The following is an 18,890-nucleotide window of genomic DNA, read 5'->3' on the forward strand; positions in this document are numbered from 1 at the left end:
GTCCTAGCTCTGACTGTGTCTCCTCACTGTGTAGATAATGACTGCTCCCCTGCTTCTGGCTTTGAGAGATTGCCCTTAGCTGCACAGTACAGGGAATATCAGCTCCACCCTCCCACTTGCCCTGCAGGCCAAGGACTGGCATTCTGCCCATTTTGGAGGAGAAACTGAGATTCCCTTGCTAGCCCTACCTCTGGGAACCAAGGGGTACCTATTCCAGATATGACTGCTTGGTCACTTGTGTCCCTAGGAGGTCCATGGGTCAGGTTGGGCCTCCATGTGAGGACAGGGTTGTGAGGTGGCTGGCCAATGACCTCCAGTAGATTCACAAAGAGTCTCCTCTCATAACTTCCCTAGGGTGGGGTGGGGACAGGACCACAAAGTTCCAGGTGACCGCTGTATGACCATTGTCTTGCTTGGTCCCCCGGGTCCAGGCACGTCTGTGATGCAGGTGATGGCCTCTGATGCGGACGACCCCACTTACGGCAGCAGCGCCCGGCTGGTGTACAGTGTGCTAGATGGCGAGCACCACTTCACAGTGGACCCCAAGACAGGTGAGGGGTGGGGCTGGGGCAGGGGGGTGGGTCCAGAGAGGTAGAGCCCATGGCAGATCACCAAGCCTGCTGACCCAGCAACACTGAGTAGCACAGAGCATGTGTAGGCAGGCCTCGTGGGTTCCAGGAGACTCTGGGGATGTGAGGGGGTGGGCAGCCAGGCAGGAAGAGGAGAGAGCATGGAAAAGTGGGTGGCATCTCCCATAAGGACAGGGGGGAAAGGGAAAGGCAGGAGACACAGCTATCTATACCCATAAGTATCTCGTGTATCTGAACTTGGTCCCCTTGTCCTTGGGACTAAACCGATCCGGGTGTGTTATGGGGTCACAAGTGAGTTCTTGGAGGAGACCCTTTTAGGTGTGTACTAAGCTCTGTTCCCACAACAGCTGTTGATCTGATGGGAAGTGACACTTCCTTATTTACCCCTCACACACGAATGCACCACCGAACAACAGTACAGCACCCACCGTCCCCCTCTTCACTCACTCTGAGCTTAGATGGTCATGAATCTCTGAGATCCCTGGGAGAGTGCCAATGAAGACAGAGGCTCAGAGAGGCAGATGACTAAGCTAGAGGTCACACAGCTGGGGAGAGCTACTGACGCTTTACTGTCCCAGCAGCCTCAGGGCAGCTGTCAGATGCCATGTGTGGCCCATGGGACTGTAGGGGTGGGATAGGCGTTCCCTGGGACAATCAGTTGAAGTATCCAACAGCAAAGCATAGATGGAGAGGTGGGGGAAGGCACCCAGGGAGAGGTGCAGGGAAAGCTAGGGGTGGGGACGTGGGCAGGCAATGTGTCCAGGCTGGCAGAGCTCAGGAGCTCAAGTCCATTCTAAGGGCAGTGTGTGTGGGTGTGGGTGATGGATCTGGCTTTGGTTATTGTTTGTGTGTTTGTTTTGTTTGGTTTGGGGAGGAGAGGGAGGAATCCAGTCTATGAGCTCAGTTTAATTGTGTTCTCTTAAACATAATATCTTCATTATTCTTACCTCCTTGCAAAAGTGGTATGTTTGAGGAAAACATTCAAACATTAAAGAAATGCTAAGGAGAAAGTGCTCCACTCCCTCCCTGTCCCCAGCTTCCATGGCCCCACAGGTAGCAAGCAGCTGATGTGTGCAGCCTGGACAATCTCAGACTCGTTCACTTGAAAAACATTAAGTCGTTTTGGAAATAGATAGAACATCTCATCTTAGGGTTCAAAATTCAGAAAGTTCAAATGAGTATTTAGCAGCAATCCTTCACCTCGTCTGGTCCCCAAGCCACCTCATCTATGTCCCCAAGGCAACCAATGTAATTTTCTTGTGGATATTTGCAGAGCTGTGCTATGCATGTACAAGGAAACAGGGCATGTGTGTTTATCTTCTTTGCTTTACACGGAAGGTAGTTATAAATACGCCATACATATAGCTTGCTGCTTTTGCTTAACAACACGTCTTGAAGGTGGCTCCATATCAGTCCACAAAGAGCGCCCTCATTCTTTTATTTAATGCCTGTTATGGATATACTGAAATTTATTTCACCTATCCCCTCCTGATGGACACATACCCTGTTTCCAATCATTTGCTACAACGAACAGTGCTTCCATGAATAACCTCGTACATGCATCATTTTCTGCCCGTGTGAGTGTGTCTGCAGGGTAATTTTCAGGAAGTAGAAATGCCGGGTCACAGGACACATGCATTTGGAATCTCAACAGATAATGCCTAGAGGTGCCAGAGTACACTCCCCACCCTCAGATTGCCATGCCCGAGTCCCCTCCTCCTCACCAACGCTGTGGGTTCATTGATGATGTCTGAGCGGGGAAGTGACATGTTCAGGTTTTCATTTTAACAAGATCCCTTGGGTGGTAGCAAGTGAGCTTGGCTCTGAGACAGGAATTGGAGGCAGAGAGGCGCCAGAGCCCAGGTGTCCAGCACAGAGCCCCCAAAGACAAAAGTCAAAAGTACTTGCCCAACACCTACCTGGATTCCTGAACACCTGACTGGTTGGGAGGCTGGAGCTGATGAAGGGTTGAAAGTGAGTGTGCTGAGATGCTAAAGAGAGAGAAAGGTGCAGTGAACCCCTGCAAGGGGCAGACACTGGGCAGGCTGCAGCCCCTGAGTCCTCCCTTGCCCTATCCCCCCCCACCCCCGTAGTCATGTAGGGCGGGGCTGCCTCCCATGGAAAGAGGAGGAAGTGAGTTAAGAGACATCTACAGGAGAGGGATTGACCAACGTAAACCCACCCCCCCCAAAAAAAACAACCTTAGAGACTGGAGAGATGGTGCAGCAATTAAGAGCACTGGCTGATCTTCTAGATGACCCAAGTTCAGTTTCCAGCACCATGTGGCTGCTTACAACACTCTACAACTCCAGCTCCAGGGGATCTGACGCCCTCTTCTGGCCTCTGCAGGGACTGCATGCACGTGGCGCACATACATACTTACAGGCAAGCATTCATACCTATAAAAATAAACAAATATTTTAAGATAATAATTAATCTTTAACTATGACAGAGTTATAAGGGAAGAGAAGAAAAGAAACTTATAGAAGTTTTAGCCCTCCATCTAAATCATGGACATGGAGCCCTGAGAATGGTTGAGGCTTTTGAAGTCTCCTGTGACCACGGGAGGAGTAGCATAAGGGAAGACTCAGGGGCTCCAGCCTGCCCAGTGTCTGCCCCTTGTAGGAACTCACTGTACCCCTTTCTCTCTCTTTAGCACCTTCAGCTTTAATGTGCACCCCTCACCCTGTACTCATGAGCTTGTGGGAATGCAGAGTGAGACCTCCTTGGTTCATTCAGGTCCTGAGGCAGAGTGGTCCCCACAGGTCTGGGTATGCACTAGGCACTAGGGAGACAGCACCAGGGTCATCCAAGACAGCACTTCTGGAGCTTCTAGCAGAGAAAGAAAGAGAGAAAGTAGGGGCTGGAGAGATGGCTCAGTGGTTAAGAGCACTGGCTGCTTTTCCAGAGGACCCAGGTTTGATTCCCAGTGCCCACATGGCAGCTCACAACTGTCTGTGACTCTGTTCCAGGGGATCTGATACCCTCAGACAGACATGCAGACAAAACACCAGTGTACATGAAATACAAATAAATAATTTTCTTTAATGGAAAAACGAAGAAATACAGAAAATGAGCTCACTGGGCAGCAATGGCTTCCATCAAGAAGTGTAAAGGGTTAAACGGAGATGTAGAAATTGGATCAGACTTTTCTGTGACCTTGGAGTCCAGACCCAGATGAAGTGAGGGCCGTGGGGATGTCTAGGGATAAGCAGTGGGGTCATGAGGACAAGGAGTATGTGTTGTGTTCAGCACAGCTCTTGGTACAGGGATCTCTATGAGTTTGAGGCCAGCCTAAGCTACATAGTCACAGGCAAGAGTATGATTATGTTTGTTTTGGGAGAGGGTGAAGGGTTAGTAGGGCTAGGACCGAATCTTGGGAGGTAGCAAGGACGGGGGCAAAGTTAAATGCAATGAGAGTGAAGAGGCTTCCACTTTCTGAGAAGCAACCACCATGCTCAGAGGGGCTGTGATGGGTAAGAACCCAGTAAACAGAAATCGTTTATTGGAAGCCAGAAAGGGGGCTCGTTTCAAGCCAGGTGGAGGAATGCTAGTGGAGTCCTTGTTTGAATCTCCTCAATTTCCGGGTCTGAAAGGGTCCACTCTGACATTTCCCAGGATGCACTGGATTTTCCCTCTGTACCCCTGCACCACTGCCACAGTCACCCTGGCACTACTGCCAGCCCCAGCCCGTTTCCCCAGCCAGGAACACTTTGCCAATGCGGGGCTATATTTAGCTGCTACTGCGAGGTACAGTCTGTTCTCGATGCGCAGCTAGCAGGGAGCAGAGCCACAAGGAGGCCTGAGGGGAAGGTGTGAGTAAGGGGGGAGGAGGGGCTGCGCCATGGGGCCGAGTGCCAGAGGAGGAATTAACTTGTGTGTTTTAAAGGCCAGGCCTGCCAGCCAGCCCCCCACAGGGGCGACAGGGATGGCATTTGGAGGCTAATGAGGCATCACACAGGCTCCTGGGCCCCCTCTGAAGCATCTGGAGGATAGAGGGGTTGGTGAAGACAACAGCTGGAACTGGGGGTGCTGGGTGTGAACACAGCAACGGGGCAGTCATGGAGTTATAATTGAAAGCCCCTACCCACCACCACCTCAGCATGAACATAAAGACTCCCTCAAAGATGTCATAATCATGGCTAAAAAGTCACACCTGTGTGCCAGGGACCGCCATTGGTCCTAAAGGGGATGGAACTCAGACTTGCTAATCATCTGTTGTGTGCTGGGTCCTGGGGTTGGGTGGTGACCCCAACTCCTCTTCTGCCCTCGTAGATTTCTATTCTGCCATCTGGGTGAGGGGGATAGGCAAGAGGCGGAAGAGGCCAGCCACTTAGGCAGTCCAAGTACTGAGCACTCATCTCAAGCCATGTAGATATCCTCATGCTAACAAAAGATCACTGGACCTCTGCCCCCCGTGGGGCTTGTCCATGGGGGTGGCCAACCCAGGATGGCAAGACAAAGATGTGTGGGAGCCTCTAAAATGTGAGGCCTGGTGGCTGAAGAAATGGCTCTGTGTGTAAAATGCTCATTTTGCAAGTTTGAGGCCCTGAGTTCAGATCCCTAGAACCACAGAAAGCCAGATGTAGTGGTGTGTGTGTGTTACCTCAGTGGGATGAGAGGCAGGGACAGAACTCCCCGAAGCTTGGGATACGGAGTGGTAAATGAGTGACCTTGTCTTTTTAATTTTATTTATTTATTTATTTATTTATGTACTCATTTTGGTTTTTCAAGACGGGGTTTCTCTGTGTAGCCTTGGTAGTCCTGGGACTCACTCTGTAGACCAGGCTGGCCTCAAACTCACAGAGATCTGCCTGCCTCTGCCTCTGAGTGCTGCATTAAAGGTGTGAGCCACCACCTCCCAGCCTAGTGACCCTGTCTTAAACAAGATGGAAGGTGAGAATAGACACTCAAAGCTGTCTCTGCCCTCAGCAGGTGCACTGTGGCATGCGCATGTCCTTAGCTAATCCTTAGCTACTGTGATAAAACATCATAACCAAGGCAACTTACAGAAGGAAGGGTTTATTTGGGCTAACGGTTCTAGAGGGTCAGGTTCCACAGTGACCTGGCAGAGGCATGGCTGCAGAAACAGCTGAGAACTCACATTTTGTATCGAAGTCAGAAAGCAAAGGGCACCCCCAAAACAGTGACAATCTTTTGAAACCTTGAAATGACACACCTCTTCCAGCAAGGCCACATCTCCTAATTCCACCCCCAAAGAGCCACCAACTGGGGACACAGTATTCAAATGCCCAAGACTTATGAGGAACTTCTCATTCAAACTAACACCCATACACACACACACACACACACACACACACACACACACACACACACACACAAACATATACACATATACAAAAACAACTTTTAAAAACAGTTCTTAAGAAGTCGGGCATGCTTTTTGAAGCCCTGTCTCATCTATGCCTCAGCAACCCCCAGGAGAGCTATCTTCATCTCTTTTTCCTCTTGCTATGATAAAATGACTCCCTCAAAAAAGAATAAAGAAAAACACCAGAAAGGGTTCCATGCACAGTCCATCACAGCAGAAAACTGAGGCCCCCAGATCTCCAAGTGTCTGGTCACTTGCATCCTCAGTTTGTAACCCGAGAAGGATGAATGCAAGCTAGTGTTCCTCCGCTCCCTCTCCCTCTGTGCAGTCCAGGAATTGTCCCACCCATCATTAAGACGGGTTTTCTAGTTCAATTAACATAATCAAGATAATCCTCCACAGGTGTGCCCAGAGCCCTGCCTCCTAGGTAATTCTGCATCCTGGTGAGAAGCTACCAAGGTGGATAGCCTCATTTTATGGAACGGGGAACAGACTCAGACAGACCTGAAAATTTGCCCAAAGTCAGGGCGTGTAAACCGTGGAAAGAATAGCCAAGCCCGTGTCTATCTGACCCACACTGATTCTTTTTACACTCCTCATAGCCAATGCTTCATGTTTCCAGCATATCACAGACCCTCAGCGAGTGTCAAGTGAATAAATGAATAAATGAATGAACAAGAGTGTGAGCTGATAGGGAATTTTGCACCTCCTCCCTGTGCACCACCACTGAGGACATTCATCTGTCGGTGTCTGACAGAGATTGGCTCCAAGACTCCAAAGCTGTGGGAGCGTAAGGTGGTGTGGTGCCAGCATGTCACCTCACGCATCCTTTCATGTACTCTAAACCACCCCAGAGGACTGATGACACTGCACATGAAGGGAGGTAGGAAATCCGTGCCTCACGCTCTTGCCCGGGGAATAACATTGACACACGCAGCGCAGCCGAGGTTATTTCCTTCATGTTGTCCATATGTAGTTGGCTGTATCCAAGCAGGATGAACCTGCAAATTTAAAATCTGCTAGTGCAGATACAGAAGGCTCTCTGCGGTGTGCCTTGTCATCGTTCCTCCTATCCTGCTGTCCCCACTAACTATTGAGACATGGAGTCCACTTCCCCACCCTTGAATCTGGTGGCTCACTTTGGCCCAATAGAAAGTGATGGAAAGATGGTATGCGGATGTCATGATTAGTTCTTAAGAAATCTTTCATTAAAAAATAACTTTTTTAACATTTATTTGTGTATTCATTTTGTGTGTGTGCATGTGTGTGGGCATGCATGTAGAGGACAGTGTGTGTGTGTGTGTGTGTGTGTGTGTGTGTGTGTGTGTGAGAGAGAGAGAGAGAGAGAGAGAGAGAGACTTGGTTCTCTCTTTCTACCATGTGGGAACAGAACCCAGGTCACCAGACTCAGAAGTGGTTCATTTACCTACTGAGCCACCAGGCCAGTCTTCAACCTTCAACTTTTATTCTAGAACACAGTCCTGAGGTCTCACAGAAGGATGCCAGCTTCCTGGAGGGAGAGGCAGTCCACGTGTCCCCACTGACAGAGGAAGGCTGAGGTCATCTTGGGCCTCTCAGACTAACTGACCATCAGTTAGTCACAGTTACACGAATTATCTCAGGAACAGCTCAGCTAATTGGATTTCTCTAGTTACCTAAGCTGTACCAAGCAATCTAAGCCAAACTTTGTGGATCAAAGGTTTATTCTTTGTCATGGTTGTGTGGGGCCAGCTAAGAAGTTCCTTCTTGGGGGTCATTTGTGGAACAGACCTTGGCTGTCAAGCAGCCAAGGGCTGACTCTGCTGGCAGACATAGGCCTCTCACCATGTCCCTTTCATTCTGGGTTGCTTCAACGTAAGGGGCCTCAGAATTCGCAGAGAAAAGACCACAACACTCAAGACTTAACAGTCTTCTGACTTGTCCCCTAAGCCAGAGCACATCACATAGCCAAGGCCATATTCAGTGGGCAGGAATTATCCAAGGTTGCAGGTACTGGCATTTGTGTTTCATTGGAAACTATCTCCATAGCAACTTTACATGGTGCATGACTCCAGACAATGTCCAGAGACCACATGACCCCTGTTTCCCACTCCAGAATGCCCAAGGGCTCCTGAGCCACATAGATCATGAGCTATCATGTCCCCAGTCTCTCTGGAGTGGGGCCAACAGGGAAGCTAGCTACATGGGGTCTCCCTCCTCACCTACTCAGGCAGAGCCAGACTTCTGCTCCAGACCCCACACAGAGCTGGGGGTGCGGAGCTTTGAGATACACAGTGACCCTAAATCCTGCTACCAGACTGTCATTCAGTGTATTCCTAGACATAAAGTGTCCAGCTACTCAGCTCCCTGCCAGACATGGTGGCACATATCTGTAGTCCAGCACTTGGGAGGTTGAGGCAGAGGGTCAGGAGTTCAAAGCTAGCCTGAGATACATGAGACCGTCTCTCAAAACAACAACAAAGTCAGCTCTCTTCCTTACCTTCCTGCCCTGGACCTCACCTGTAAGCCTGGTGGCCACTATACCTATCTGCCATTTGTCCTTGCTCCCTGGTGCTGGTATTAGCCACCTGCTCTGGCTCTGACAAGCCTTACCCTTTTCTCTCCCCTCTCTCTGTCTCCTTCTCTCTTCTCCCTAGTTCTGGTTCTTTCCCTGCTTCTCTTCTCTCCTTTTCTGTCTCAAGAGGTCTCCCCTCCCCAAATGTCTCTCTTCCCTAGTCTCTCCTCCCATGTCTCTCTTTTTCCCAGGCTCTTTGGCTTCTCTCTCTCTCTCTCTCTCTCTCTCTCTCTCTCTCTCTCTCTCTCTCTCTCCCTTTCTCTCTTCTTTCTTCCCTCTGTGTTCCTTCCTTCCTCTCCCTGTGATCACAAAGGCAGACCACTCTGACTACTCTGGTCACATAAAACACACCACATAACACACACACACACACACACACACACACACACACACACACACAGAGAGAGAGAGAGAGACAGAGAGAGAGAGAGAGAGAGAGAGAGAGCCTCACCTCCTGTCCCATTACCTTTACTGGAATCCAGGGACTTGGGGACATCAGGAGTTGGAGCACAGGTTTTATGGGGCGCATCCTGGGGCTGCTGGTGCATGACTCCACCTGGTGCTCAGGCCCAGGCACCACCTGTCACCACCTGTGCTTGGCAGGTGGGAGGAGGTGTCAGGAGAGGCTCTGAATGCCTCATCAACTCCCCCTCCTGACTAGGGTTTGTACACTGGCAGGAAATGAGGCCTGGCCGTCTTCTCTGCAGAGTTAACCTTCAGCATTCCCATTTCTGCTTCTACACCATGGGAACTTGGAAGATGGTCTTCCCAGTCCTTCTCTGTGGCCTGGACAGAGGACCCAGGCTTGGGGTGTGGGAGGGGGCTGGGGGATGAGCAGGTGCGCACATGAACACTTGTGTGTCTGACGGCAGTCCATATGTATGAAATACACACCTGTGCAGGAACGAGTGCAACCCTCAGTGACGGTTGTCTAAATGTCAAACACCCAAAGCAGTGGCTTGGTACCAAGTTCTACACATCACTAACAAGCCAGGCAGATGCCCTGCTCACATATACCAGATCCTGGGGGAAACAGACCCACCATGGGACTGGCTACCCAGGCTGGATTCCCAGGGGCAGATATGGTCCACAAGCCTTCTGTATGTGGAAGTGTGTGCACTTGTGTGGCAGGGTGTTAGTCTGTTGGTGTGTAAAGGGGTGTGTGTGTGTGTGTGTGTGTGTGTGTGTGAAGGTGCAGAGAACTCATCTGTCTGTGATTGTGCACTGTGGGGATATGTGTGAGGTGTCTGTGTGCAAGTATGTACTGGGCGATGAGCTCTGTGGAGCCCAATGGCAGCACGTCTTAGATTACTAAGGGCCTCCTAGCTACTGCTCGGTCTCTGACCCAAGCTTGCAAAGAGTTGTTGAAGGCTCATACTTATTTTATTGCTGTAACAAAACACCATGGCCAAGGGAAAGCATTTAACCAGGCATGGTGGATGCATACCTCTAATCCCAGCACTCACGAGGCAGAGAGCAGCCTGGTCTGCACAGTGAGTTCCAAGCCAGCCTGATCTACACAGTGAGACCCTGTCAAGCAATCTCCACCCCAAGAATGTAATTGGAGCTCGCAGCTCCAGATGGTTAGAATCTGACCATCATGGTGAAGACCATGGCAGTAGGCAGGCAGGCATGGTCCTGAAACAGTAGCCTAGCTGAGAGCTCGTCTGATCCACAAGCAGAGGCAGAGCTAAGCTCCAAGCCCACCCCCAGTGACACACCTCCTCTGACAAGGCCACACCCCTTAGTTCTTCCCCAACAGTTCCACAAACTGGGGACCCAGCATGAAAATACATACTCTTTGGGAGTCATTCTCAATCAATTCATAACTCCACACATGTCTTCTGCACCCATGGCTCTCCCTTGACTGTCAATACACAGCCTAGCACAGCTGAGCCCTGCCTCAGCCTGACCAGAGCCTAACACCATGTCTCCCTCACCCACAGGTGTGATCCGGACAGCTGTGCCCGACCTCGACCGTGAGAGCCAGGAACGCTATGAAGTGGTCATCCAAGCCACAGACATGGCAGGCCAGCTGGGTGGCCTCTCAGGCTCCACTACAGTCACCATTGTGGTTACTGATGTCAATGACAACCCACCACGCTTCCCACAGAGTAAGTGCTGTTGTGTGTATCTGTCTGTCTGCATGGTCCAGCTTCCCTTAAAGCTTCCTGCCTGAAAGGGGACTGTCACCTGGGTGCTGTCCCCACTCACCCTGTCCTCATCCCAGCCCGCCTCCCACAGAGGGAAACCCCTGCCAATCTGGCTTTGCAGATAGAACAGCCGTAGCCTCCCATTGGAGAAGACCTGCCCACCCTTGGTCCATCCATTTTCACTCTTGCTGGCCCTGAATTCAGGGCCTCCTAGCTACTGCTCAGTCTCTGACCCAAGCTTGCAAAGAGTTGTTGAAGGCTCATTCACAAGGGTCCAGATTGAAGGGAGCAGCCACTGCTCCCAAGCAGAGGGACACCCATACCTAAGCCCAGGATAACTGAATCTGAGGACAGGGTCTCCCTCCTCTGGGAGCCTGGAAGCTAGCAGTCTGTGCTGATGAATCGGGTTGCTTGTCTATTCTGGCACGAGTCGGCATAAGCGGCTTCTCTGGATCAGGCCCCCACCTGTCTGTCAGCCTGGCTAGCAGGGCTGTCCCAGGCTCAGGCCCAGCCACCACAGGGAAGCTGCAGCTGCAGCTGGCAGAGACTAAATGCCGCTGGGAGCCAGCTGATTCCTATCAGGCGAGTCATTACCCGAGGTCCACTGCTCTCATATTAGGCCCCGCCACAGGGGACTGACCCCCACAAGATAAGCGAATGCAATCCCTTAGCTGAGCTCACAGCAGCCTACTACCCCAGCCATTCAGCACAGGGTGTGCCCCAGCACAGGCTACAGACACTGGGCCAGAGGAGGCAGGCCCCAACACTCCTGTTCCCAAAGGGAAAGCTTCAGGTCAGACGATAAATAGTACCAGGATTGGGGCAGCAGGCTCTACATGAGGGGCAGAGCGGAAAGGAGGCCCAGCCAGAAAGGCTGCTAGGTGCATTCCTCGCTCCCTCTCTCCTTCCTTCTGTCTTCTTTACTTCCTCATTCCCTTTCTTCCTTCCTTCTTCCCTTCTCTCCTGCCCTCTTTTCCTTTTTGTGACTATAGAGGACAGAAGGACAAAAAGTAGAAAAGCCCAAAGCCGACACTCAGCCCAACCAGCAGGACCCAGAGTGCCCGGTGTACCTTTCCCAGCCACAGCGTCTTCCTTCCCCAACATTACCAGTGACGGCTCTGCCTGCTGCCATCATGTCTATGCTTTTCTGAGAGTCTGCCCTCCTCTCTCTGTATCACCAAGCACTCTCATCTAGTCCCGCCCCTTTGTGAAACTCAAATAAGTGAAACCATATGATATAAACGGCTGTGTGCCTTTGACTTTCAAAATTTCGTTCCTAACCTCAGGCTGTTTCTTCTAGCTGGGTTCCTTCTCCTTGCTGTATAGTATTCACCACGAATCTATCCTGCTAGATACTTGGCTTTGTTTCTAGATGGGGCTATGGTGAACTTTGAACCTAGTTGCCCATATCTCCTCGTACCCTTCTGCAAACACTTCTCTAGTATTGCTGAGAAGTGTTTCCTCATGAAGAAATGTGTGTGTCCCTTGTACCACATCCCCACCGACACTGAGTGTAGTTAGACCCTTTACTCTGGGAGAACCTGAGACTGCCCATTGGTAATTGCAGCTGGCCTTTATTTGGTTACTCACCTCTCCTTACACAGCCCACCACAAGACAGCTTGCTGTGCCTGGCAAATGAGTGCCACGACCCTGGTCTCCCACAGCTCACATTCTGCCCAAAGGGGAGAGGATTTGAGAGATGGGTAGTAGCATCTGCTAGAATGTTCTTGGGCCCCCGAGGAGGGGGACAAAAGCAGCTGAAGAGGTAGGGATGGTCCCCAAAGGGTAAAGTGAGGAGGGAAGGTGGGAGCCAGGTACGGGCAAGCCCTGAATTGTGCTATGGTCACTGGGTCACCCAGCAGGCTGGACCCACAGCAAGGGAGTGATTGGCTGGCAGCGTACATGCTGTGAGCTGGCTGAGGGACTTTCCATGTGCACCCCAAGGGCAGTGGGGAGCTATGGAGACGTTAGAGAAAGGATCCTCTCAAGGTTGCTATGTGAGCATGAGAAAGAAGCAGCTACTCCACGCAAAGGTTCCCGGGCATCTGAGGCACCAAGAGGCAAACTCCCAAAGGTCACCTGGGCTGACCCCTCTTTTCTTACCTTGACCTTGGTTCTGATTGGATAGGAAGATGCTACTGGTGTATCAGCTGTCTCCCCTTCAGTCATGGGGCCATCTCTGCCAGAGAGCGCCTGCTTCAGTGTTCACGCCTGCCATCTCTCTCTAGAATGTGTCTCCCTAGCTACCTGCTGCTCTTGGCTCATCTCCTCACCCCTTCGTCAGTGAAGCACGGTCCTCCTCTATTGTACACTCTCTGGAGCATCAGAGATGCTTCTCGGAGGTGACACAAATGCCATCAATGCCACAAGCCAGTCATTTCCATACAGTCCAGTGCACGGCTCCTCACACCTCACAGGTAGCCGTGTCTGCGTTGTTATAGTAACACGCTATTAAGAGTGTGCTCTTCCCATTTCACAGATAAGGGAACTGAAGCTCAGGGGTACAGGTCAGAACTGGCTCCAGAACCTCAACCCTCATCATAATCCTCTTCTTTCCCTCTTGCTGGGCAGGTGGAGAAACAGGCCTCAGGGATGTCAGGGATGTCCCTATACTGTCAACCAAGAAGCCAGGGGGTGGAATGAGAGACTTCTAATCACATGGCCTCTGCACTTCTTCAGAAGACAGGGCCATTGCAGTCCAAAATTCCCACCTGGTGGGCAGCCCCCCCATGCAGATACAATTCCCCCGGGCATACCCAGGCCCCTCCTCCTCTCCCCAGGGCTGGCAGAAACCAGGGTCAACCTCCTGGCATGTCCCCCACAGAGATGTACCAGTTCAGCATTCAAGAGTCAGCACCCATCGGCACGGCTGTGGGCCGAGTGAAGGCCGAGGACTCCGATGTGGGCGAGAACACAGACATGACTTATCACCTGCGAGAAGAGAGTGGCAGTGGAGGAGATGCGTTCAAGGTCACCACAGACAGCGACACTCAGGAGGCCATCATAGTGGTGCAGAAGGTAAGGCCACCTTGCACAGGGTGGGAAGGCAAGTGCTGGGCCAGCTGGGGCCGCGAGGGCATCTCACTTCTCCCACCTCCAGGGTTGAGAGGAGGACTTGATGTCTCATTACCAACTCACAGGAGGTTCAGAGAGGATAAGTGATCTACCCAAGGTTGCACAGCTACTTGTGAATTCAGGTTCGAGTCCATGCTCCTAAACATCGTAGTGGCCTGCTTCAGCACGTTCCTGGCCCTTCGCAGGACGGCCTTTTCCTTTAATCCCCATGTGTCCCTCTGAAAGAAAGGTCATGATCCCCATTTCGACTACTGAGAAAGGTGGAGAACGAGAACGGAGCTTGCTGAGACCACATCTGGAAGAGACAGAATTGGGATTTGAACCCAAGCCTTTCCCCCACTACATCTAGCAGTTATGCTTACCCCTGGCTGACCCAGGAATCTCAGCCTAACAGACCCAGTGCTCCTGAGAGGATGGGGAAGGGTGTCCCAGAATAAAGCAAGAATCTCCTTCCAGGACTTGGCCACAGCTGTGATGACTCAGGGCACCAAGCCTTGAGGACTATGCCTCGGTCACACTGACCAGTAGAAGGCCCAAGTCCCCTGCCCGAGTCCACACGTTGTTGCAGGCCTCTGTGTGCTCCAAGGGGTTCAGTACCCTGCTAAGGTCACTCAACTGGGACAGCCCTGTAGGAACACAAGCTCAGGGCTCTAGCTGTAGAATCCAACTACTTTTCAGTCTTTTGATCCCCATGTGCCCCAGCTGTAAGATGGGCCGCTGTCATAGATGGGAAGTCAGAGGCCCAGAGCAGCCTAGTAGCCCACAGCACTACAGAGTTTCCTAGCAGTCCATGGCATCAGAATTCATCCCAGCAGGCCCGTTTTCTCTCTTCCTTGGGGACGTGTCATCCCCACGCCCTGGAGTTTGGTGGCTCCAGTAGGCGCCCGAGGTGTCTGTGGAGTCAGCAATGGCTCCAGAGCCTGGCAGAACCCCGCCTGATGAATGGCCTGCCTTTAGAAGCCATCATTCATTCGCAGGCAACACCCAGCTCTCTGCATCGTGATTGCTCAGGCAACAAGAGGGGGGTAGAAGAGAATCTGTGCTGTTAGGGAGGGGCCCCATATGCCAGCAGACATAGGCTTAGGAGCTCCAGAAAGCACCCACCACCACCACCACGTGACCATAGCAACTAAAGCTCTGCCATTGATGTCATCTGCACAAGGAGGCTAGCACCAAGCTCAGCCAAGGTGCTCTTCCCTTGGGGAGCACCTCCCCCAAAGCTGAAGAGGTCCATCTGATTGATCACAGTCAGTTTGCAGCTAGCTGCAGACAGCCAGGGCTGGAACCCAGGGCTGGCGCCTGCAGATCTTTGTCCCCTTTTTCTCTCCTGGTTTGGGAGCCACAATGGCCTGGCTTTGATTCCTAGCTGTGCCAGGGGCCACCTGCTCAGGGTGTGGCTGTGACCTTCTGGCCCCAGTTTCCTCATGGGTAAAAGGGAGATCACTGCCCTGTTGGTCCTACACGTGGCTATTAAATGGAGTGACTGGTGAAAACGTCCTGAGTGGAGATGGAAGAAACCTGGGGATTGGGGCCTTTTTAAGTGGTGCCTTGTGTTTCCAGGCAAAGACAGTCCCCTAGGAGGCCCCTTTACCTGGGAAGGGCTGGTCTGGGCCCCTGACAGCCAACTTTGTGGTGGGCTGAGCCAATTGTGTGTGACCCCCCGGTTGCCAGCCTGTGACACCATCTTCCATCACCCGCCAGCCCCATCCCTGATTGGCCTTCTCTGCCTCCCCCAGCACCTGGACTTCGAGTCACAGCAGGTACACACGGTAGTGCTGGAAGCCCTCAACAAGTTTGTGGACCCTCGCTTCGCCGACCTGGGCACATTCCGAGACCAAGCAATAGTGCGCGTGGCCGTGACTGATGTGGATGAGCCCCCCGAGTTCCGGCCACCCTCCGGCCTCCTGGAGGTGCAGGAGGACGCGCAGGTGGGCTCCCTGGTCGGCGTGGTGACGGCGCGGGACCCCGACGCCGCCAACCGGCCCGTCCGGTGAGACCCCCGCCCGGGGCCACGCCTGCTGCCTGCTGTCCTGCCATGCACCACCCCAACAGACTGAAGGCAGAGGGGAGGAGGGGTTACTGGGAGCCAGAGAACCCAGGAAGGAAAAAAGAAGGAGCAGTTCCAGGAAAGACAGGGACAAAGATGCAGAGCCAGTGCCCAGAGAGCCAGAGGAGCCCTCTGATGGCAGCTGGAGAGGTCCTGCTTCCTCCTCTTATCGGCTCACCTCAGGCCTCAGGGGACAGTCCCTCACCATGTTCAGAAGGAGCAAAACCAAGCAAAACGGGCCCCTGTTTCCATGACTCATTCCTTCTATAGGGTTCTCCTGTCTTTTAGGCCACATATGTTCATTCTCTTTCTCTGCCTCTGTCTCTGTCTGTCTGTCTCTGTCTGTCTCTCTCTCTCTCTCTCTCTTCCTCTCCTGCTCCCTCTCCCCCTTCCCATCTCAAATCCATCTACATATCTCTATCTTAAAATGTATCCAGACAGCTGGGTGGTGGTGGCACACGCCTTTAATCCCAGCCCTTGGGAGGCAGAGGCAGGTAGGTGGATCTCTGTGAGTTTGAGGCCAGCCTGGTCTATAAGAGCTAGTTCCAGGACAGCCTCCAAAGCCACAAGAAACCCCATCTCAAAAAATAAATGTAGCCAGACTTCTCCCCTAGCAGTGGTCACAGACTGACCCAGGCCAGCATGTCCCCTGGTTGGCCCTCCCGGCCTCTGTCCTCACAGAAGACAACCAGGTCTTGCTGCAGTGTGGAGTTAGTCCTGGCCTCCTCTGCTCTTCACCCTCCTCTTGGATTCAGTTAAACTTCACCTTGACTCTCCACATGACCGTGAACATCCCAGAAACTCCCGGGCCTCCCCGTCATGCTCCCCTCCTCTCAGCCCCCTCTGGGGCCTGTGCTGCAGCTGCTCCCAGGCCCAGGTCCCCAGATCTCTAACCTCTAATTCCCTTTGCTCAACAGTATTCCTCTCTAAAGGCCTTCCTTGGCCCCTCTCCCCAAAATGCTAACCCCGTGCAACCCAGCCCTGCACGCCCTCATCCCTCCCTCTATATTCCTCCTCCACCAGCTCACTCACACTAGGTCCTTGGGGCCCTGAGACTCACAGGTCCAGCACCCCACACACTCCCTGAACAGCTAGAGCATGCCCGAGGAAAGACAGAGAAAAGAGACAGGGAGACACGCAGTGATAGAGCGGGACCAGGTGAAGAGCCTGGAAAGAGAGAAGGCCAAGGGACCTGTCAGGCAGCACAGACAAGAGGAACTCTAGAGAGAGGATGGGAAATCCAAGAGCCAGACTCAGACAGGGTGAGGCAGAGGCAGGGTAGAGATGCAGGGGGAGGGATGGTGCTGCTGGAAGGACTTGTGAGAGAGGCCTTGGTTGGGAAACTCAGATAGGAAAAGGAACAGCAGTTGTGGCAGAATCAGACACAGGGAAAGGGCCAGGTGGGAGGATTAGCCAGGGTCAGATGGACAAGGGGAGGTTCTGGGGCATGCTGCTTCTTCCCCAACCTCCCTGCTACACAGCTGATGGGCCAAGCTGAGCTCGGCTGAGTACTGAGAGGGAAGGGCTGCCTTGTGCAGTTCCATCATCACAGGGCCAGCCTGCACAACCTTACATGCCAGCCCTAGACAACAAGATGCAAAGATCCCATCTCACGTAGCTTCCACAGTCTGAGAGACAGCCTTGGAGATCTGGGAAGAGTCCTTGGAACTGGTAGGAATGGGCCTGAGATGGGTCCATTCTGGGTAGATGAAGGTTTGTGCAAATGTCAGGAGCTTGGGGCTATAGTTTACAGAAAGGGGTATGGCACCAGGGCCTCACCCTCCAGGCAGAAGCCTAGGATGCAGCCCCTGCCCTTTGTCTCTCTGCCACCAGGCACAGCCTTTAAATACTGTTTGGCCTATGGCTGGCCCCCGCCTTCTTTGGAGAGGACACTGTCACCCCTGTTTCTCAGTAAACTGCAGATCTGAGCAGGTTGGCTTCTGCAGGCAGGGTGAGGACGAGGGGGCGGTCAGTCAGGTCAGTGTTCCTGTCTGCAGCTCCCTCCTCTCCGCTTTGCTCTCCCCCTCTTCTTCTTTCATCCCTGCTGAAGGGACAGACTTTGAAACCAGCGTCTCACCCTCCTTCATCTCCCTGTGCCGGCCCCGCCCCCTTCTGTGGTGCTCCTCAGATGTGGAAGAGCCCGCGGGGAGCTTGAGACAGGTCCAATTTAGCACCGCAAACATTCACCCAGCTTCCCCTGCACGGCTCAGAGCCAGGCCTGGGGATATGGTGGTGACTCAACCAAGGGCAGTTTCAGGGTGGAGCTCCCTGACTGTGGGGCACAGACCTGAGAACCAAGGCCAGTACTGGACTGTGTGCAGCAGAGAAGGGTCTTCAGGCCACCTAAGAGTCACTGTTGCATGTTATTAAGTTATTAAGTGTTGATACAGGCTATGGGGAAGCTTTCTTGAGAGGGTCTGGGGATTTGTGGTGGGGGGGGACACTTTACAATGAGTGGTCAGGCTCCTGAGGAAAAAACAAGGGGCAGAATGACCGCGCCAGAGTGTGGAGATGTGGGGAGGGCATTCCAAGGAGCAGGAACAGCAAGAGTCCTGAGGCAGGCAGACAGGGAGCCAATGTGCCTCTAGAATGGAGACACGGAATAGGTTCCCGGGAGAGCCCCTGGCACAGCATGCTGAGTGTGGGAAGTGACCTGTGCCCGGTCACAGAGCCAGGGTGGAGCCAAGGGTGCTCAAGCCCTTGCTGTTCCAGCTTCAACACACTGTCACACACATACCCCACTCACAGTCACACTGCAAACATACATTCCCACCACAACTCACAGGACACGTGGCTGCGTGCATGTATGTGAGGTGTGCCAGCTTCCCCTTCCCTTGCCTGCCAGGCTGTTCTCCCACACAGGGAGCCCTTCCCTCCCACTCACTCACTGGCTTCCGAGGCTAGAAGCCAGACAGTCAGGGCTGAGGCCTGTTGCCTACCTCTCAACTGGTTAAAGGTCTCCCTATAGGGTCCCCACCCCATGGCCTTGGGTACAGGTGCCAATTCTGAGGCTCCAGCCTCTATCATCCCCTCTAAAAGGAGCAAAAGAAAAGAATAGAGGAGGAGGGGGAGGAGGAGAGGGAGGAGGAGAGGCACTGGATCTTAGGGTTGCTAACCCCATCAAAGGGTTCCTCCATG

The 18,890-nt window shown here is 52.7% G+C and overlaps 1 protein-coding gene across 1 annotated transcript in view; it reads left to right on the forward strand.

Annotated features, from left to right (window-relative positions):
• The window catches only part of Cdh22 (cadherin 22), a 66,149-nt gene that overhangs the window by 23,399 nt on the left and 23,860 nt on the right, over window positions 1-18,890 (forward strand). The window contains exons 3-6 of the mRNA XM_035447172.1: window positions 432-551; window positions 10,423-10,590; window positions 13,455-13,648; window positions 15,442-15,695. Coding sequence (XP_035303063.1) covers window positions 432-551; window positions 10,423-10,590; window positions 13,455-13,648; window positions 15,442-15,695 — 736 coding nt within the window. The remainder of the gene's footprint in view (window positions 1-431; window positions 552-10,422; window positions 10,591-13,454; window positions 13,649-15,441; window positions 15,696-18,890) is intronic.

Source organism: Cricetulus griseus, chromosome 6 (assembly GCF_003668045.3).
Source record: "Cricetulus griseus strain 17A/GY chromosome 6, alternate assembly CriGri-PICRH-1.0, whole genome shotgun sequence".
NCBI classification, from domain to species: Eukaryota; Metazoa; Chordata; class Mammalia; order Rodentia; family Cricetidae; genus Cricetulus; species Cricetulus griseus.